Raw genomic sequence first — 22,202 nt, forward strand, 5'->3', positions numbered from 1 at the left:
CAATAAATGCCCAACATATGTTGGTGAAGGTCGAGAGACGGTTCTGCTTCCCAGTCTGTCAGGGATCCCAGGTGACAGAGGCTTCACTACCTGGAACATCGCTGGTCATTGGCAAGTGGAGAGTGTCATGGATATCTCTCACTCCTCTTTAAAATAGTGGTCTAGAAGTAATATAAATCACTGCTGTGCAGAGCTAATTGGCTGAGACTGGTCGTGTGGCCTTATTCAACAGCAAGAGGCTGGGGGTGCTATGGGAATATGAAGTATGGTTTTCTGTGTGCCTAGAGAGGATGTAAACTATAAAGTGAGGAAAAGAAACTAAAAGAAAATACTCATAAGAATTCAAGGGGGAATGCTTTTCTAAATCACTGAAACAAAAAATAACAAGTTGTAAAGAAAAAGTGACACGTGTAATATAAGAAAATTATCTGTGAAGCAAAGTAAGAAAAATGAATGTGCCCTTGGCTTTTGATGTTCACTGTGATGCCATCTGGGGGGACCTTCATGTCTCCAGACCATTCTTCAAGGTCATGGCAGCCTGATGGATGCTGGTCAGGCTAGCTTCCAGTTGGAGTGAGATAAATTTCCAGAGGCTCACTGTGCCAGTTTGACAAGATAGGAAGAATCCACTCCCCTGGTGCTCAGAGTAGTGGTGCTCAGGTAGGATGTGGAAAGGCTCACCCAAGTCACACTCCTCTCCAGGGGGGGTTCTGATTTTGGTTTCTGCTCCAGCCTGCAGCAGGCACCAAACCCTCTGAGACTGATGGCCAGATTATCCTGGACACACTTACCTGGAGGCAACAACTGTCCCCATTGCAGGTCAGAGCACTTGCCTTTCCCTCCTTTTCTGTAGGGAGGAGAAAAAAGTCTCAAGGATTCCTAACTGGAAACATTGGTTGGGATAGTCTTTGAGTAGGCTGATGTCTGACCTGGGTCTGACCAGGTAGCTTGGGGCTGAAGCAGGAGCTGGCTCTTTTCTGAGTTTAATGAATTAGCTTTTCCACAAATGGAGTTAGACCTCAGATCAGATAAGACCTCACCCATCCCTCTACTACCCACCTTGTGTAGACACCCCGAAGGGCTCAGATGTGCCCCAGCCTGTTTTGGTGATTCTGCAATGAACATTGCTCTGTGCATGCAGTGCCTCTGATATATGTGTCAGCCCAGACCCAGAGTCAGAGGAGACTCCAGGTAAAGGGAACTTGCAAAGACACGTGGTCCAACAACTTAGGAGAAAAGGAGTTTCACCTCCTGTGTGAACATCCCTATGCATTGCAGGCTCTGTCCATGATTTGGGGGCCAGGGGCCTTGGTGGTATATGGCCAGCAGCCTCCACAGCCTGGTTCTCCGGGGTTCTTACCACTTCCTGCTCACACAGAAGGTTGGTATTCCCATCACATGTCCAAGAAGCAGCTTGCCTAGCCAACTCCAGAAAGGAAAGCATTGAGGGTCCCAGACCCTGGATAGAGCCTTCTGCTAACCAGGATACCCAGGCTTTTAGGTGACAGTGCTTGAGAGTGGCAGCCCCTCTGGTGGCTTAGTGTAGAAGGGATCAGCTTCAGGCACCTTGCAAAAATTCAGGCTCCAATCAGTAGGAGGTATGTGGATGACCACCAGGAAAAACTCACCAGGTCTGTGATAGCCATAGAGTCATACAGCTATTTCCTCAAAAGAACCTTTGGAGCTTCCTGACATTTATGCTAAGGCCACACTTTCTGCAGATTGCTCCCACACTATAACTGAGCACAGTTGTGCATCTAGAGCTGGATCATTGCTGCTCATTGGTGGACTCCTTAATCTTTGCTTGTACTCTCTATTGGCCTGGTACAGACTTTCTCATGATTGCACTGCAGTCTGGTACTCTTCCTGACTAATCCTCCCTCCTTACCTCTCTTTTCACCACTGTGAGACATGGATTACAATCTAAAGGCTCTCCCCATCTCCTGCTCCCTCCTCTTTTATCTTTCATAATGTTTCCCTAATAAATCTCTTGTATGTCTACTCTTGTCTTGGCATTTGCTTTAGGAGGGCCTGAACTGATAATAGTGTTAGAGTACTTTCATAGATGACCTGCTAAGCTTCACATTTCTTAATAGTTACCTTTTTTTCCCCAAGATGCAGGCTAGTATAATAAAGAGTTTAACTAACTGTGTTCAAGTCCCAGGTCTACCACTTTTAGCTCTGTGTCTTTAGCTTCTGTGTCCCTTTTCTTAAAAGGGTATAATCACATTACTTTTCCTTAGGGTTGTTGTGGGGTTTATGTGAACTATTATACAGACCACTTAGTGTCTCACACATTAAATAACATCAGTAGTTTTACCATCTTTGATAGATGAAGTCAGAAGAGGGGAAGTATATTACCAGATCCTGTAGCTGTTGATGAGTTTGGCAACTCTCAATGTGAAGTTCTGGAGCTCTGAGTATGAATGTTTTGATTTTTAACCTAGAAGTTAAAATTCAGATTCAGGAAAACATATGATCCAGTTCAATGGCATGATGATTGTGTCCCCTACCTTCAACTCCATTAGATAGATAACTCCCAAAATGAAAGTGGTATGATAATATCATCCCTTTTCCTATACTGTATACATTAGACACCTTATTTTGGACTACAGAGATGGCACTGAAGAGCATACCTGTATCTCCCCTTGTTACATTTACAAATGTTCTTTATGGTAGAGAGTGTCAAAGGCATGTTTTTCAAGGAAGGGAAAAGGCAAGATGGGAAGAAACCTAACATTTGCTTGAGTGCCCACTAAGAGCCAGATGCAGTGTTTGGTATTTTGGGTTGAGTCTCTTAAAACCCACTAAGGGGGGCACCTGCGTGGCTCAGTCAGTTGAATGTCTGCCTTCGGCTCGGGTCATGATCTCAGGGTCCTGGGATCAAGTCCCGTGTTGTGACTCCCTGCTCAGTAGGGAGTCTCCTTCTCTCTCTCTCTCTTTGTCCCCCACCCCAGCTTGTGTTCTCTCTCAAATAAATAAATAAATAAATAAATAAATAAATAAATAAATAAAATCTTTAAAAAAACAACAACCATAAGAACCCTATAAGGCAGGTAGCAGTATTTCCTCACATGAAGAAGAAACAACTTAAGGAGTATATTTTCCAACGCCCTGAATCTAGTAAGTCTGTACTCTAACCTAGGTTTGTCATGCTCCCAAACCCATATTCATATCACTTATGTTTTTTTAAACCTTTAACCTTCCAGGACTGGGAGATTGGTTGGTTTAATATGCATGAAGGATGTTAAATTTTAAGTTTCCTCTTTTGTACCAAGAATTAACAGATAAGAAATTCTAAAGCCAGATTTTCAGAGGAAATAACTAAGCAGCTCTAAAACTTACAAGGAGGACTAAAAGGGTCAAGAGAGAAGAGATAAAGAGGAATTTTTGTGAGGATTTCTTTGGAGTGGGCATCCAAAGAGGGAGAGCTGGGGTGCTTTCTCCTTTACCCCAGCCTTCAGCTGGACCCCAAGAAACTTGATACGTATCTCGTGGAGTTTGGAGGCACTGTGAAATGGGATCTGAATCCAGCATGAAAAATCTTTTTTTTCTAAAGATTTTATTTTTATGTATTTTTATTTTTTAAAAATTATTTTTGAGAGAGAGCACAAGCAGGGGGAGCAGCACAGGAAGAAGAAGGCTCCACACAGAGCAGAGAGCCCAATGGGGGGCTTGATCTCAGGACCCCGAGATCATGACCTGAGCAAAAGGCAGATGCTTAACCGACTGGGCCACCCAGGCTCCTAGCAGCATGAGAAATCTTATGTGCTAGATAATGCAACTGTGATGGTGGGAGCAAAGGAGAGGTGGCTGTATTGGGATGTCTATATTCCCAATTTATTGGGGGCAAAAGATACATGAGTGTTTCTCATATACCAAAAGTGGGTCTTGCAGAACAATCTGTTTGGTATTAGGGGGCCAGCTGAAGAGAATTATTTGGGGATGATATGGATTCTACCAGAGAAACTATATGGAATGGACAGCTGGAAAACCCAGAGTTGAAGAGAAAAGAGCAATAGAATGTTTAGCTTTTAAGACAAGAGTTGCAATGGAGGATCCTCAGGTAAGTCTGCTTTAAATGTCAGCTAGACCCAGAAAGCACAAAGCCAAACTTACTACACAACTGTAAAGAGCTGTCTACTCCCTCCCTTCAACCCTAGTCAGGTCTGAAGTCAAAATTAACAAGCTGGGGAGGATGGGGAAAGAAAAGAAAATGAGCACATACCTTACCCCAAGGTGGGAGGTCCATCTGAATTTGGTGCCAGCTGAGGGAGGAGAGGTTTAACCCTAAACTGAGTTCAGAGGACTCTTTTTTATTAGAGGCTGGGGGTTATAGTCACTGAAATGAAGCTTGATTTGTTATTTAAAGTGACTGTAGGGCTCTTTGGAGTGAGCAGCAAAACCACGGGGCCTGGGTAAAACTTAAAGTACTAGACAGAAGTAAAGTTGCATTTTGGTTGTATCTCACCAGTTGTTCTTGCTCAGTAGATTGACTACCACTGCTTGGTATGATGTTTGTGATGTGTCATGCTACTGTTTTTTTTTTTTTGCATTAATTTTGCTACACTAGCTTTCTTTTGCTTAGTATTTACCTAATATATATTCATCCTTTTATTTTGAACTTTTCTGGATAATTTTAAGGGCATCTTTGAGAAATAGCATGAAACTACATTCTGTGCCTTGAAAAAAATCCAATCTGAGATTTTCTTTTACTATGAGTTTAATCTATCTACATTTATTATTTTTACATTATTATTGATATAGTTATATTTCTGCCTTCCTATTTTGTGTTTTCTGTTTATCATGTTTTTTCTTTGCATTTCCCCCTTCCTCTCTTTTTCTGCCTTGTGTTGGACCAAGGGAGTTTTCTCTGGAAATTTGGAATTTACACATTCTATTTTTTTTAATTTGATAAGCACATTCTACTTTTTAGTGTGTATCCTAACATTTTTTTCTAAATTAACTATATTTTTAAGCAAAATATAGACTATCTCCAACTTCTATCCTTTTCCTTATACACTTTTATATTTTGAATTTTTTTTCAAAAAAACAGGCACAAATTCTGATAACTGGAATTTCTATACACAAACTGTTAACCATTATTATTGTTCATAGCTCATGATGCATATTTAAATATATTATTTCATTTGATTCTAGAAAAAGCTCAGTGCTACCTTCATAATGAATTAACAAATTAAGAAAAAAAGAAGAAAGTCAAGAAAACAGCTCTCCAATTCTTTTTTTTTTTTTTGAAAGAGCAGGGGGAAGGGCAGAGAGGGAGAGAGTCTTAAGCAGACTCCATGCTAAGACCCTAAGACCATGACCTGAGCTAAAATCAAGAGTCAGATGCTTAGTGGACTGAACCACCTAGGCAGCCCATGAGCTCTTCAATTCTTTTTTTTTTTTTTTGAGCTCTTCAATTCTTTTTTTTTTTTTTTTTTAATTTATTTATGATAGTCACAGAGAGAGAGAGGCAGAGACACAGGCCGAGGAAGAAGCAGGCTCCATGCACCGGGAGCCCGACGTGGGACTCGATCCCGGGTCTCCAGGATCACGCCCTGGGCCAAAGGCAGGCGCCAAACCGCTGCGCCACCCAGGGATCCCGAGCTCTTCAATTCTTAATGGTATCCTTAAAGTCCCTTAAATATCTAGAGACCTCAGGTTAAGAACCACAGATCTTAGGAATATAGTCTTCACCCTTTTCTTTTGGGAAGGGAGAAAGGAAAGACAATTATTCTGTGCCAGAAATTTGACTTAGGCAAAACAAGCCTTCTATATAATGGCTACCTTCAATGCTTTCTAAGTGTTTTATGGGTGTCATGAGAGTTATTTCACAACATACTTCTATACCAATCCACATACATTCCCCTGGATGGAAAATGGGCTTATTTATGTTGATAATAATACTAATGAAAATAAGTAACATTTAGAACTATTATGGAACCACCATGTTAGCTAAGTGCTGAATCTCATGGGATAAACTCTCAGATCCACCCTTCAGTTTTAGAAGGGAGGCCATTTAGTCATCAAGATGTCTAGATGAGGGGCACCTGGGTCACTCAGTAGTTGAGAGTCTGCCTTTGGCTCAGGTCGTGATCCTGGGGTCCTGGGATCGAGTCTTGCATCAGGCTGCCTATAGGGAGTTTGCTTCTCCCTCTGCCTCTGCCTCTGCCTCTCTCATGAATAAATAAATAAAATCTTTAAAAAAAAGATGGCTAGATGAAACTATATCACCTGTGTAGTTTCAAAATAGAAACACTAAATCAACAGATTCTGATAATAGTTTGCATACATTTATTATAATTGCCCTCTTTTATCAGTAAAACGCGATGGCCTGGTTTAGGTCCTAATCAAGTACTTTAGGACTCTCCTGAATATGCCTAAGGTGTTGCCTTTAAAAAATAAAGCAGTTAATTAGAAATCAGCTAAGGTAAAAAGAAATCACATATGAACTTAACTGGAAATTACTGAATTTTCAGTCATTGGGATGTTAACATGTATTGTGATCTTAAGTTTTTCTCTCACCCCATTTCCTACAGAGATCCAGGAGAGAGAGATTTGTGGCAGAGCTGGAAGTAGAAGCTGCTTGAAGCTGGTGGCCTTTATGTCTTGAAAAGGATTATATTACTTGATAAAATCAAGCCAGATGTCCCTGAATGGGAATGGAGGGCATCTGAAGGCAACAAGAGGAGGTCAGGGTTTGGGGTCCTTCCAGTAGTGGAGACATGAGTATTTTTCCATATCAGGATCCAAGGAAGACTATGGTGGGCTCAGGAAAGCTGGGCACCTAGTCTTCCCATAATCCAGAGGGCTGGATAGAAGCAGGGGATCTGAAGAAATCAGGCTAATTCAGTAAATAAACATCTGATCCCTCACCAGTACAGACATCTGACAGTGGGAATTTAAAGCTTCTGGGAATCGAAAGCTTTGGTGCTAGATCAGTTGTACAGATGTCTATACAACTAACGGAGATAGGGAATCCCTAATAACAACTGAAGCGGACATCTCATCAACATGCTACAGTTGAATGTCAGGATTTTATTTATGTTCATTTGAAGGCAATTCATTTTTTTAAAGATTTATTTGGGGACACCTGGGTGGCTCAGTGGTTGAGTGTCTGCCTTCAGCTCAGGGCATGATCCCTGGGTCTTGGGATCGAGTCCCACATTGGGCTCTCCACCGGGAGCCTGCTTCTCTCTCTGCCTATGTCTGTGTGTCTCATGAATTGGTGAATAGTATCTTTAAAAGACTTGAGAGAATGTGAATGCATGCACATGCATGTGCACAGGGGAGGGTCAGAGGGTGAGAATCTTCAGACTCTGAGTGCAGAGTATAATGTAGGGCTCGATCCCACAACCCATAAGATCATGACGGGTCAAAACCAAGAGTTGGACACTTAACCAACTGAGCCACCCAGGCACCCCTAAAGGCAATTTTAAAATGTGGTATTTCTAACATGTTCAAGTGTGTGAGCTAAGATCCATCTGTTTGCTATGCCTCCTATTCAAAGTTTCAGTAACGAAGGAAACAGTGTTTTGTGAGTGTTATAAACTATTACACAACTGTCCTCTAAATGTTACGAGTCCTTAAGAAATCTTCTAGTTGGCTAGGCCCTAGGTCCCTCAGAGGATATAATAGTTCTAAGACTATGGCAAAATATGAACTATGGTTATTTCAGGTATGCGTGTGCTAGAAATCTTTAATTGTCCCCTCTGATCCATTTTTCCTCTGTGCTATGTCCACCAAGCTTACCAATATAGATCACATCAAAGACTTTACTTCCTTTGGCTTCCATTTTGGTTAAAGGGCAATACCAAGAGTGAATTCAGGTATTTTATATGCCATCCTGGATTCTTTGAGGTCTTTGTGAACTAAGTGCATCCTCCAGATCATAGCTACTGTCAGGTGGCCCTTTCTATACAGCTACCAACCAGTAATCACTCCCTCCTCCCCTCCTACTCTACTCTTTGCTTATAGGTAACACCATATTGCAGGCTGAATTGTGACCTCTAAATTCGTATTGTGAAATCTTAACCCCCCAGTACCTCAGAATGGGACTGTGTTTGGAGTTGGAATCTTTACAGGTAGTTAAGTTAAAACGGGGTCATTAGGCCTCCTTAGAAGAGATTGGGACAGACAGGTACACAGGTTAAGCACCATGTGAAGTCACAGGAAGGCAGCCATCTACAAGCCAAGGAGAGGCCTCAGAAGAAACCAACCTTGCCAGCATCTTAATTTTGGACTTCTAGACTCTGTAACTATGAGAAAATAAATTTCTGTTGTTTAAGCCACCTAGTTTATGATACCTTGATGTGGCAGCCCTAGCAAACTAATACACACCATGACTTTACTCCTCTGTTGACAACTTGGGAAAAAAATTCTCTATTAAACTTCTCAAATCGATTTTGAATAAAATTTATTTCCTGCTGGGACCCTGACTGATCTAGGAGGATCATACAGGACTCATTTCCAGATTTGTTCTTACTGTATTTTCTAAAATCTCTCCAGTAACCATGATAATTTATGTTTTTGCTATAGAAGTAAAAAAACACTGTCATGAAACAAAACTTGGTTTGGTAAATTTCCTTATAGAATGGATTTATAATCATAGACATCCATCAACCCTCCTCCACAAATCCCCTACTCTAGATTCCCACTATTATGTCTAAGGGATTACAAAAACAGAACATGACCTCAATGTTGGAACTAGGTAAAGTGGCCATCCTTGGTCCAAAATCTGTTAAGTATTTCTGAAGGTGGCTGCCCATATTTTCTTTTGTGGGCAAGAGCAAAGCTCTGCGTAAGTGTAAGGAACTATTACAGTATCCACTAAATATTGTTATGCCAGCCCAATTCACAGGGGCAAGGGGTTCTTATAAGCAGCACTAGAAAGCAGTCACTCTGAGAAGCCACAATGAGGGAAGAGGAGAGGAACTGGCAATGACAGCATACTCCTGGCTGCCACACCCAACAGAAAAAGGAATTCTTTTACTGGGAGTCAGAACTCTCTGATACCACCTAGATCTTTCCTGAGCCCGCGACTAGTCAGCCTCAATAATATTAAAGGCATGCTGCAAAATACTTGCTTTGAAATTTAGAAACAAATTTTATTTAAGATCTGAAATACAATTCCTAAAATATCAACTTCTCCAGAAAACCGTGGCTACACAATAATGCATTGCCTCTATCATGTTAGAACGTGCATTAGACTCAAATACAAAAACCATGAAACAAATCACCATCCTTCAACAATTTGAGCAAAGATAGAATGCCTAAGGAACAACATAGATGGACTTGCAGAGGATGGGCTGTTTTACTTCAAGCACCATAAAAAAAAGAGCACAAATGCATGGGTTTTCAGGTATATACATTAAGTTGAACCTTTGGCACTAGGAATCAGGGCATTTTGTCACATAGCATTAACACATATTAGAAAATTGTGTAGTGTCAAAGGGATAGAACCACCAGCATTCAAGCAATGTTGTCAACTAGGCAATAAAATGTTCTACTGAATGTTTCTTCTTCGTCTAATTACTGCGTACACTGGTAGCAACTTTGAAATGAGAAAAGGAGCTTGTACTCCTTTCATTTTCTGTTTAAAAACACAACAGAAAACAAACTGAAACATAAGCCCTGTTATACATTAACAATTTTAAAGAACATCAATTATACAAGAAAAAGACTAAGAACGAAAAGAGTGTTTACAGATACCAGACAAAACAGTGAGTGGTCAGTAGACCCTCACAGGGCTTTGCGGTGGTACTCAGCCGAAGCCACTTTGTAATCACTGGCAGTAAACAGAGATGTAGCATTCTTTGCCAGATATTTTAGGAAATCATGCAAATAGCCCAACAATAATGCAAGGCTCTTCTCATCAAGGGGCGTATATGCCAACATTGCTCCAATTCTTACAAATAATCTCAGTAGGTGTGGGGCTCCATAAACCTGGGACATTGGTGCATCAGGGTGAGCCAAGAGAATTTCAGCATACTGGGGCCTCTCAAATTTGTAGAGCAGCTGAGTGCCCAACATCACATTGAAATATTCTTTTATTCCTGCCACAACTTCATTAACTGCATACTCCTTATTATCAACATTTCCCTGCGATTTCTTACAATTTGCATACTCTTCCAGAATAGCATCTACATTTTTCTTAGCAGGGAGTTGAAACAGCTGCTTCTGCCTGGTAACTAAGTCCCAGTCCTCAACAAGCCATGGTTTTAATTCTTCAGGAATCTTCACTTTAACTTCCATTCTATTCTTAAATGCCTCCTCACTTTCAACAGTGGGGTCTGCCCTGGCCCTTTTCTTCCGAGGTGGCTGGGGTGCTTCACTGGTACTGCCACCATCACCATTTCCAGGTGTCTTCTGTTTGTTCTTTCTGGTCTTCCTCACTGATCCTGAAGGGGGGTTCTCTGCAGAGCGACCCCCCCATCTGCCTGGGAGAGCTGGTTCCAGATTCTTCTGCTGTGGACCAGCAGTCTTCTTTCCTGAGGAGGCCCCTCTCATCTTACTTCTCTGCATATTGCTTCTAGTTGGTTTTTTGAAGTTGTCTTCTTCTGCAGATTGTTGTCCACGAGTTTGAGAACCCTGCTTTCTGGAACTCATTCAACCCTGTTTTTATTCCAACCACTGTAATATATAAAATATTTTACTTCGTTGTTTTCTATCGTGACCTTTAACACATACTACTTCATAAAGGCCTACCACAGTAAAACACAAGCTATTTTCTTGGAATTTAGATTTCAAATCCTAGTTCAGGATCATTTGTAAGTGATTGACTTACTACTTCCACTCTCTTTTTGATTTTCACTACCAACCACTACTCACCCCATCCAATCGCTCATCAGACTTGCCCATAAGTTAGTTTTTTGGTGCCACTCCAAAGACAGGAATATAATTTTAGAAAAAAAATAAATTAAATGGAAAAGAAACTACAAAAGGCAGTGGAATTGAAATTAAAAACTCTGTCTGAACAGGAGAAATGACAAGATAAAAGAAGAAAGAAAGATTAATTGACTGGAGGCTAAATGAGTAACAGTAAATGTTTTTGTAGGAGTCCAAGTAATCCTGAACTAGGGTGATGACGGAGTCAAGGGAAACTGAATACAGAAATTGGTAAATGAAATGAAGAAGAGGGAGGAGTCAAAGGTGGCTCTGTACAAATGCATCTATTCAATTAGTTATCATACATTATTGCCTATCTGCTTTGGGACAGATACTATGCTAGGTCCTAGGATTTAAATCTAAGGTGACAATTTAAAAAACGAGGTTAGTACAATTACGGTTATAGGCACAGAGTATTTTGGAGCAAACAAGAAATGGTACATGACACCACTGTCAGTATTAGATTGTTGGAGAAGGTGATAAATCAGAGAGAAGTCAGTGATGACTCCCAGGTTTTGAGAATGGGTGATTAGGTCATTAGTACTATCACCAAATAAGACTACATCTAGAGGAGGAGGAAGTGGATTAGAGAGGAAAGAACTTCAGTATTGGATCTACTACGTGTGAGATGTACAGTTAGATATTTAACTTTAAAGCTCAGGTGAGGGTCAGAGCCTGAAATGGAGACCTGAGGGTAATCATCACACAGATACTACTGGAAGCTAGGAAAGGCATCAAAATCATTCATGGACAGAAGAGGAAGAAAAACTGAACCAAAGTATGAAATTCTGGAAAAACCTAAAAGAATGGTATTTAAGGGATTAGCAGAGACCAAAAAAACAAAAATGGTCAGAGCAGCCATAGAAGAATTAGGAGAATGTTATTTTGGAAGCCAAAGAAGTCAAAGAGTTTTAAGAAAGGAAAGGGATAATGTATAGTATAAAATGCAGCAGAGGGAACTAGTAAGATAAAGATGAAAAATAGGGGGCTATGATTCTTATAGTGTGACACAGGAAGCAATTTTTTTGACTTACATAATCCTCTTCCTTCTTTCCCTTCCAAGTATTCCTAGTGTTTTCCCAGATGGAACCTCCCAAATCTCCTGGGATGGTCTGGAAGGATGAGGTGGAAGACACAATCTAGAAAGGAAAACAGGTATCTGCAATGAAGATAAACTTTAATTCAGAAAAAATTTTTTAAAAATCTAATTTTTTGACCTTGTGGTTTGCAACTGTAATATCAGAGAAAATATGTAAGTTCCACTGTTAGACCTACTTCATTTAGGCTCTGCCTTTTAAAAGTTGTGAGGACTTGGGCAAAATATGTAGGCTCTTTTAGTCTCTTTTTCTCATCTATGGAATGAGGGAAACTACCCTTAGATTTCACAGGTTCTTAAGAACTTCATAAATATGATTTGGCTAAATAGCTAGCAAAGTATCTTTTTTTTAAAGTTTACTATCTTTTAACGTTTTATTTATTTTTTTAAGATTTTATTTATTTATTCATGAGAGACACAGAGAGAGAGACACAGGCAGAGGGAGAAGCAGGCTCAATGCAGGGAGCCCGATGTGGGACTTGATCCCGGAACTCCAGGATCACGCCCTGGGCCGAAGGCAGGTGCTCAACAGCTGAGCCACTCAGGGGTCCTGCTAGCAAAGTATCTTATAGGAATACATGTGAATATGGATATAAAGATGTTCACTGCAGTGGTGTTTTTAATACTGAAGAACTGGAAACACAAATATTCTTCAATAGGAAAGTGATAATATAAATTATGTATGCAAACTATGGAAGAACATTCAAATGAATTGAGCAGAGAACCACGTATGAACATGGAAAGATGCTCAATTCTACATTATTGGGTAAATAGGCATAATGCATAATATGTACAATAGGATCCCAAAAAGACAGCACAGGTCAGGAAGTAACAATCAGTCTCATATAATTCTTATGTAGTGTGTGATCAAATTCCTGTTTTAAACTGTTATGTACAAATGCATAAGTACCTAGGTGAATAAATACCAGACTGTTAAAATCGGTGTAACCTCTGGTAAGAAATGAGGGATGATGGTGGATCAGCCTTAAACTAGGTTTCTTTGGTTAACTGTGGACTTTCACGCACAGAAAAAGCCCCTCAGCCAATCCCTACTCTTAAAATGATGTGAGCAGGTGTCAGGAAAGCCCTGTCGGGGGAAACAGAGGTAAGAAATGCTAGTCAACTAGAACCTAGAATCAGGGAAACCAGTTATTAGAAAGTGGCCCGAGTGCTAGGGATTTCATGAAGCAAACGATATCTTCTAAGTAAAAGTACCCAAAGAGTAGAAAATAAAGGGCAAAGGTGGTCCTCAGAGAGCATCAAAATCTGTGAATACGAATACAGAACCTGTGGGAATCAGAAACCTGCCTGAGAAGGATATACAGACACATCCTGTGAACGGTCAGTGACCAGTGTGTCATGGCATTACACTATAAGCTATCAAGCATACAAAAATATTTCTAAACATTCATTGTGACCAGGACAGGGGACACAGTATCTGAGGGTATCAGAGTTTTTAGTTAAATACAGAAAACCTACCTCAGAGCTAATATAGTGCAAAGTTTCCACAAAACAAAGGGGATAGTTAAAATATCAACTAAAGAAAGCAAGATGGCTCAGTGCCAGCCAGTGTAAAACAGAAGTAGGGCCAGGTTGGACAGGAAGATTTTTGGAAGTCTCATGGTCATCAGCAATTCCTTACTGAGGAACTTGAAAATGATAGCTGAATCTACTGTACATCGTTGGCACTAATTACATATATTCATTCATAGAAAAACTACGAAAACAAATTCTACCCGGTTCTAATTAACTGGGTGAATTCTGTTACTCTCTACAAATTCTACTATCACTCATGAAGTCTCAATGAAATGTCTGACATTATACAGAGAAGTACCTGTACCACAAGCCAACGTTTGCGACAGTGAATAAAGCCACAAAAATAGGGGATCCCTGGGTGGCTAAGTGGTTTAGCACCTGCCTTTGGCCCACGGCATGATCCTGGAGTCCTGGGATTGAATCTCGCATTGGGCTCCCTGCATGGAGCCTGCTTCTCCCTCTGCCTGTGTCTCTGCCTCTCTGTCACTCATGAATAAATAAATAAAATCTTTAAAAAAGCCACAAAAATAGCCTTTACAGAAATTCTCAGTACTTTTAAGATTTATTTACTCATGGGGGGGGGGGGGGGGAGAGAGAGGCAGGCAGAGAGAAGCAGGCTTCACTCAGGGAGCCCGATGTGGGACTCAATCTCAGAATCCTGGGATCACGCCGAGCCAAAGGCAGACGCTCAACCACTTGAGCCACCCAGGCATCCCAGTACTTTTATTTTTATTAAGTATCCTACAGACCAAACAAGCAACTATTCCTACCTGAAAGTCAGAAATCAGACATCAAAAGAAGGGAATACCTGCCTTTTTCTGTCTGCCTGTCTATCTGTCGCCGAAACACAACGTGTCAGCAATACCTGCCTTTTTGATGTCTGGCTCCACTTTTAATACAAGTTTCTGGACAGCTTTGCACTTTGTATCTCCCTTCCCAGCTTAACTCTGCTTCCATGGTCAATGACAGATGTGCTGTGCACATTCATTTAAAAAGTTTACACTATAGATTAATTTGGGGCCACTTTAAATTTTGAGTTTGCTAGCTTGTCTTGAGTTTCAGGCTTTACTAATGTTGTTTACTGGCTTAGTGTACCTACTCTTTGCTCCCATCATGCTCTCCCTTGTCTCCTTCATCTAAATACCACACAAGTCCTATTTCCTTCCTAACTCTCCAACACTAGTCCACATTTCTCTTCCATCTCCAGTACCGTAGAAGCTAACTTTAGTACTCCAAAGTTTATTATTTAAACATCTTGTGTTGGGGATCCCTGGGTGGCGCAGCGGTTTGGCGCCTGCCTTTGGCCCAGGGCGCGATCCTGGAGACCCGGGATCGAATCCCACATCAGGCTCCCGGCGCATGGAGCCTGCTTCTCCCTCTGCCTGTGTCTCTGCCTCTCTCTCTTTCTCTCTGTATGACTATCATAAATAAATAAAATTAAAAAAAAAATTAAAAAAAAATAAACATCTTGTGTTAGTTTTGGTTACAGAACTACACCATTAATTTACTTGCCACAGGTCTTGTTATTTGTACTGTATATATTTCAGAGCAACACTTAGGTGAATCCAAGCAAGGAAGAAATTCAACACATCAAGAAAATGGAGGCACAAATTAGGGACGGGTCATCAAGTATTTTTCCACTTGTTTTCTATAGGTCAGCTCTAAGATAGGCCAGACATTGAGAAAACACATTTGTGGGTTTGGCCTAGTTCTTTTTATTTTCTGTATAAATTCTCATTTAAACAGAGGTGAGCTTATATTGGACATCACATCTAATCCTCCCTTAAAAAAGTCGATATCACCACTGGTTATTTTCCCCATGTAACATAATATATGTAAATCTGGAGAGCTGTTTATCATCAAATGGTCATACCTTAATCTAACCCTTGTGGAAAGTGATTCCCCTTCAATTTACCCTGTAATAACTACTACATTTCTGTCCTATTTCCTATTATTTAATATTTACAGATGCAGATTTAGTGGGTCAAGAGGTAATAACATGTTGCCAAATTACTTCCCCCACGCTGTACTAATTTCTTTTTTTTTTTTTAAATTTTTTTTTTATTATTTATTTATGATAGTCATACAGAGAGAGAGAGAGGCAGAGACACAGGCAGAGGGAGAAGCAGGCTCCATACACCGGGAGCCCGACGTGGGACTCGATCCCGGGTCTCCAGGATCGCGCCCTGGGCCAAAGGCAGGCGCCAAACCGCTGCGCCACCCAGGGATCCCCACCTTACAAGTAGTGTTTAAAACTATCACTTATACTCTGGTGAGCAATGGCTAGGCTCATTTACAAAATTTGATAAAATGTTTACTGTTTCCATTTACTAGAGATGCTTTAACATTTAAAAAGCATCTATTGGGTATATAGGCTTTTGTCCTGTGCCCATTCAATTAGGTTTTAGTGACTGTAACATCTATAGGATCTTTTTATATATCAAGAGTTGTCAGTCTGGGACAATTATTTCCCCTAATCTTCTTTTACAAAGCTTGATGTTAAGATTTTAAAGTTTTATATAATGAAATATTAGTTTTTCCTTCCACTGTTAAATGATGTCATACTAATGGAGGTTTTAGATTTTAATTTCTTAATTATCCAGAATTTATTTTGTAAATTATGAACTGAAAATCTGTATTTTGCCCAAGTAGTTAATTTTGTAGGTAATCTTTCTTTTACATATGTATATATAAATTCCAAAATACATAAAGATGGAGGAATTCTCCCTTTACCCACCCCCATCCCAGAATGAGTGTGTAGGCTTTCAGATCTTATGTACATACTCACACAAATACGTATCTTTAAAACTAAATGTGTATTTTATATTTGATTTGGCAAAGATGAGACATATTGCCCCATACCTTTTATCACTGTGGGCATCATTCTGTCCACACACACCTAGCTCATTCTTTTTAATATCCACAACACTCTATCTTGTTGTGCCAGAATTTAACCAGTCCCTTACTAATCAACATTAAGTTTCCAATACTTCATTATTATAGAAATGCTATAATAGACCTAAGTGTACAGATATATTAGAGCATTAGGAATTTCAGAATTATTCTCAGAACTGTTTAAACTTTGAGGAGATAAAAGCAAATTTAATTTGCAAAGAACCCCTCTAATTTGTACTCCCAGCAAAAACATTAAAGTTCATTCACCTATATCACCTATACCTTCAACAACATGGGATAAACATCTTTTGGAAACTTTTTTTTTGCTTATAGTATGTAGTAATATCATGGATATCTTTCATATTTTCATGTGTATCTTTTTCTTATGTGAATGTTTTTGTTCTCTTTCAGTTAGGTTGTTTGCTTCCTTTACTGATTTCTAACAATCAAATCCTAAGTTTTCTTGGGTATGTTGGAAATATTTTTTCCAAACTCCTTTTCCTTCTCTGGGTCTGTCTGCGTGTGCGTCTATGTATCACACAGACAAATATGTCAACCTTCTCCTTTGTGACCTTTGGCATTTAGGTCACATCTAGGGAAAACGTTCTCAAATCAATATTCAAAGCATGATTTCCTATATTTCTTGGTATGCCTAGATTATTCCAAATACATAACTTTTCCTATTATTAATTATTGAAGAGGTCATCCTTTCCTCACTGATTTGAAATTCTATCATAGGACATTTTAAATTCCTAGATGTACATGCATCTTTTAAGGTACTTTTCCCAATGATTTCTGATTATTCAATTTTTAAAGGTTATTACCATTTTTAGGTCACCTGTTCTGTCACAGTGATGTCTGTTCTCACACCAGTATTACATTGGTTTAATTATCATAAAGACACAGATGTTGCCCTAAAATATTCTAATACTTGTAAATGGTTTCCAAGGATGTTTGAGGAGTTATTTGTAATAGCAAAACACTGGAGTAAACCTGGAGGACTATCACTAGTGATTTAGAAAGATAAAAGGTATTTTTTTCCTTAAATGGATTATCACACTAGTTAAAAGAATACCACTGTTGAAAGGAATCAAAAAGAACTCCATGAATGGCCATGAAGACATCCAAGATAATCTACTGAATAAAAATAGCAAGTTGCAAAATAATACTTACAGTGTGATACCATATTTATGTAAAAGAAAACACAAAACAGTATTTTATATATATATGTATGTTTTTAAACAGGTACATAATTTAGAGATCTCAAAGGGAATAAAACTAATAGCAGCTAACTCTGGAGAGTAAGAGAATTGGAAGTGAAGAAACGGAAACCCAAGCCTATTCTGTATTACTTAAACTTTTTCATTATGAAGATAATATATTCACATATTACATGACTAAAAACCTGTATTAAAATATATGTATTTAAAATTCAATGATTTTGATTTTTATCCTTAGATCCCACACAGCTGGACTTTTCAGTAAAGTATCACTGTGTATCATACATTTTGTAGGCATACAATTCAGACTGGTTCTCCCCCCTCCCCTCTAGGTTCTGCCCATTCTTGGGAGGCACAGGTCAAGGTCCTTTTCCTCTCTGAGGCTTTTTCCATTTCAAGATACCCTGGACCTTGCCTTCTCTAAGCTCATACCAGCTTAACAGCCCACCTCCCTGCCTTTTGCCCTTAATCATTCTCCAAATGGCCTCCTGTAAAGGGGTTTTGTGCCTACCCATCTACTCCATCTTTTCCACCATGGCAGCGCCATCCTCTGCAACCCAGTTTTCAGAAGGGGCAAAAAAAAAGTTACAAGGAAAATATAGTGACTCCATGGGAAAATGAAGCTCTCAAGTAACTGAAAAAAACCTTCCTTCATCTCATGCAAGTGATGGGCCATTTAGGAAGGCAGACTCCTAAGGCTAACATTTTGGTATGGGTGTATCACAATGAATGTGAACAAGATCTCCTATGCTTTGTTGGAATAAACCTTCTAATACACATATACCATGCCAGTTACATTTATTATCCATTCTCCTCTGAATCTTGGAACACTTCCTTTCTGTTTAACATATTTTTTGAGTCTGAGTCCAAGGAGGAATGACACAAAAGCTGCTAACACACTGAATATAGTTATTATTTCCTAGTTAAAATTATAGCTCCTGGAAATTCCCTTATAATAAATATGATCAATAAACTCAAAATCTTTCTAGATTGTTAAGACAAACCAGAAGTCGTAATTTCAGAATTCAGTTCTAGTGGTAACTGCTGCTTCTGGAAAAATCAGGAAAGAAACCAACAGTATTAATTTCCAAACAGAAGAATCCACTGCTTTGAGAAGTTTAGAGTATATGTGTGTGTAAACCAGGATGTACCAGAATGACTAACAGAACCATAATTATTATTAAAGCAAACACTCATATATGCCAAGCACTGTCCTGGTACTTTACACAAAATCTCTTCAAAAATCCTATGAACTAGAACTATTATCATTTCTATTTTACACATTAAGTAATTTAGCAACAAAGGGATTTAATTATCTTGCCCAGGATCACGTAAGTGGTAGAGATAGAATCCAAATTAAGAAGTCAGTATTTGCTCTCAATCATTAAATTATGTTGTACATGAGATGCCATAAAAATTTCAAATATTCAAATTATATATATATATATATATATATATAAAACTAACTATAGAGTATCAAGTATAATATCTTTTATCAAAGAATGTAAGATCATACAGTCCTCTGTTGTTTGGGTCCTTGCTATACTGGAATCACCAGTGGACTTAGCTTCATCTTTCCCTTCTTAGAATTTAGAGTGCTTTCCCAGATAGGGGCTTATTAATTTTCAAAATATTCCTGGACAGTTAGGAAGGTTATGTGGAATTATCTTGTTTGAAAATTGAGACCAGGAGAAGGGAGGCACTTACTCAGATTCTGTAATCAGGGATGGTTCTGCAATCAGGATCAGATCTTCTGATCCTTATTATACAGCAAACTTAGCTTTTCTGATGTTGGCCTGGAAGGTCAAAGGGGACAGAAAAGGACATAAAGTAAAAAGATATGAGATCCCTTTTTTCTCCATCAACCAATGCATTTTATCACACAAAGGACACCACTGCTGATAAATAATGTACAAATGTGTCTTTTTCCTTTTTTGTGGTTATATTTTCAAATTTATTGTACACTTATCCTTATTTTTGATAAAGTAACTGTATTTTTATACTTTTTATTAAGGATAATTTCAAATGAATAAAAATGTAGAAGGAAGAGTATTATAAACCTATACCAATCACCCAGCTTCAACAATTACCAACTGAAGGCCATCTTGTTTTATCTATAACCCCACCCACTGCTCCCCCCACTCCGATTTTTTTTTAAGCTCACCGAATAGCTGATTTTCTGTATTTTATTACAGAAAATGTTAAACACATACCAAGGATGACGGAATAATAAAATGAACCTCATATGCCCCATCACTTAGCTCAAACAATTATTAACTTAGGGCCAGTTTTGTTTCATCTATACCCTTCCCTACTTCCCTCTACCGCTGAGATTATCTTGAAGCAAATCCCAGTCATCAACGTATTTGAAGTCATTCTCCGACATTTTATTACTTAATCCACAAATATTTTCCTATATACCTCTACAAAATAAAGATAATTTGAAAACACAACCATTAATGCCATTATAACGTCTAAAAAACTGACTTCAATTCCTTAAAAAAAAAAACCCATCAAATCCATTTTCAAAATTTCCCGATGCATCTTAAAGTGTTTTTAAGTTGGTGTGATCAAATCAGGATCCAAACAAGGCCTACTCATCGCATGTGGTTCATCTCCTCATCGCTCTCGTTCTCCATCTCCCCCACCCCCCGCCTTTTAAACTTTTCAATATGGAAAATTCCAATCCCCGCTATTTTGAGCTAATTCTCAAATAGTAAATTATTTCATCGGCAAAGATTGATATGTCTCTTTTAAAGCTCAAATTTCTTATAAGAAAGAATCTGATGAGCAGAAAAAGCGCTGTAATGAACAAATTTACATAATTTGTTTTTTTCTTATTCTATTACGCGGGTTTTTCACTCCACAATAATAGCGAATATCTTTCGGAACCAAGATTGGTATTAAGCGTCTTATACGCACTAATACACAGTAGAAGCCTCTGAGGTACACGTCTCTGAGGTAGATACTATCACTATCACCATTTTACAAACATGGAAACCGAGACCCTGAAAGAACAGGAGCCAGCCCAAGCTGGGCGTTGGCGAGTAGGAATTTGAAAGCAGCTCTGCCCAACTGTGAAGGCACTACTTAATCTTGTCAATACATGCGACGATAGAAAGAAACCATCAACCCTTTCACCCCACCCCCACCCCGAAACCTGAAACGAGAATCCAGTTCTTTCCAGCAGCCGACGTGTGATCACTGCCGTCCCTCCAACCGCCATAGTAAAGCCAGGTTTCTCTGGCAACTGATATCCATAGGCAGACACGTCACCCTGGAGGCGGGCTTATGGTCTCCAGCCAATGATAATCGTCTTGTCTAAGTTTTAGAATGTTCCATAACCAAATGATTGGACGAAGCCTAACACGTCAGCGATGACACTTCACCGCAGTAAAGGCGGGTGCTAGCAACCTGCTTCTTCACGGTTAAGGCTTGAAGCAAACCAATCATCTTTCTGCTTTAGTTAAGGCTCTGGCCAATGACGCTCGCCCTCTTAGGTTCTTAGCCCGCCCTTCAAAAGCGCGACAGCCGTTGGGTCATAAGTCTATAGGGCAGGGTGTTCACGTGGCCTATTTTCACGACCCAGAGTTCCCCTGGCCAGAGTTTTTTTTTTTTTTTTTTTCCCTGCAGGGAGGCATTATGGGTTTTTTTTTTCCCACTGGGAAAGGAAGTGCCTACGTGGCCTGCGGAAACAGGATGGGCGGAAATGAGCTAAGGTTCCCGCGAGTGGGGAAGCGCGAGGTCAAATTTGGGGCCACGCCCCCAACCTCTTGCGCAACTATTGGAGTGAAAAAGAAAACAGAGCGGGTGTTTTAATGTGTGTACAAGCTGGGGTGGTGGGTGTGTGTGGGCGTGGTGTTGGGGCCTGTGTGTGCGCGGGCGAGCTCCCGTGGCCTTGAGATTGGGATGTGCGCGCGGCAGCCCTCGTGGCGTTGGAGGTGGTGTGTGTGCGCGCAGGCGTGCACCCCTAGCGTTGAGAGCGTTGGGGTCGGTGTGTGTCCTGGAACCCGGGCGTGCGTGTATGCGCGCGCACATGTGTATGTGCATGTGCGCGTGCACGCGCGCTGTGTACGGAATATTCTCTACTTTTCTGTAAGTTTGAAAATTGTGGGATCCCTGGGTGGCAGAGCGGTTTAGCGCCTGCCTTTGGCTCAGGGCGCGATCCTGGAGACCCGGGATCGAATCCCACGTCGGGCTCCAGGTGCACGGAGCCTGCTTCTCCCTCTGCCTGTGTCTCTGCCTCTGCCTCTGTCTCTCTCTCTCTCTCTCTCTCTGTGTGTGACTATCATGAATAAATAAAAATTAAAAAAAAAGAAAATTGTTCTAATGAAGAAGAAAATAAGTCAAGGCGACCATAACCAATAAAGAGCATTTGCCAGGAATATTTTTACCTCTCCTAGCGATTTAATTTCAGACCGTAAAAATACACTTGCTTCCCACGTTTTTTCTCTTGCCAAAATCCTGTTTTAAACCATAGCCGTCCAATAGGTAAGAGCCAAACGTTCCCATCTTAGCAATTCCAAAGAGCAGCTTTTTTTTTTTCGGTTCCCTAGTATCCTCTT

General features: G+C 39.9%; 1 protein-coding gene across 1 annotated transcript; it reads right to left on the reverse strand.

Moving 5' to 3' along the window:
- Window positions 1–9,089: 9,089 nt before the first annotated feature.
- On the reverse strand, window positions 9,090–20,948 carry MORF4L2 (mortality factor 4 like 2). Its single transcript, XM_041741637.1, has 4 exons — window positions 20,798–20,948; window positions 19,345–19,433; window positions 11,925–12,029; window positions 9,090–10,635 (listed from the first exon to the last, which is right to left on the reverse strand). Exon 4 carries the CDS (start codon window positions 10,609–10,611, stop codon window positions 9,745–9,747), a length of 867 nt encoding a protein of 288 aa, XP_041597571.1. The 5' UTR covers window positions 10,612–10,635; window positions 11,925–12,029; window positions 19,345–19,433; window positions 20,798–20,948; the 3' UTR covers window positions 9,090–9,744.
- Window positions 20,949–22,202: the final 1,254 nt, after the last annotated feature.

This window comes from Vulpes lagopus, chromosome X (assembly GCF_018345385.1).
Source record: "Vulpes lagopus strain Blue_001 chromosome X, ASM1834538v1, whole genome shotgun sequence".
NCBI classification, from domain to species: Eukaryota; Metazoa; Chordata; class Mammalia; order Carnivora; family Canidae; genus Vulpes; species Vulpes lagopus.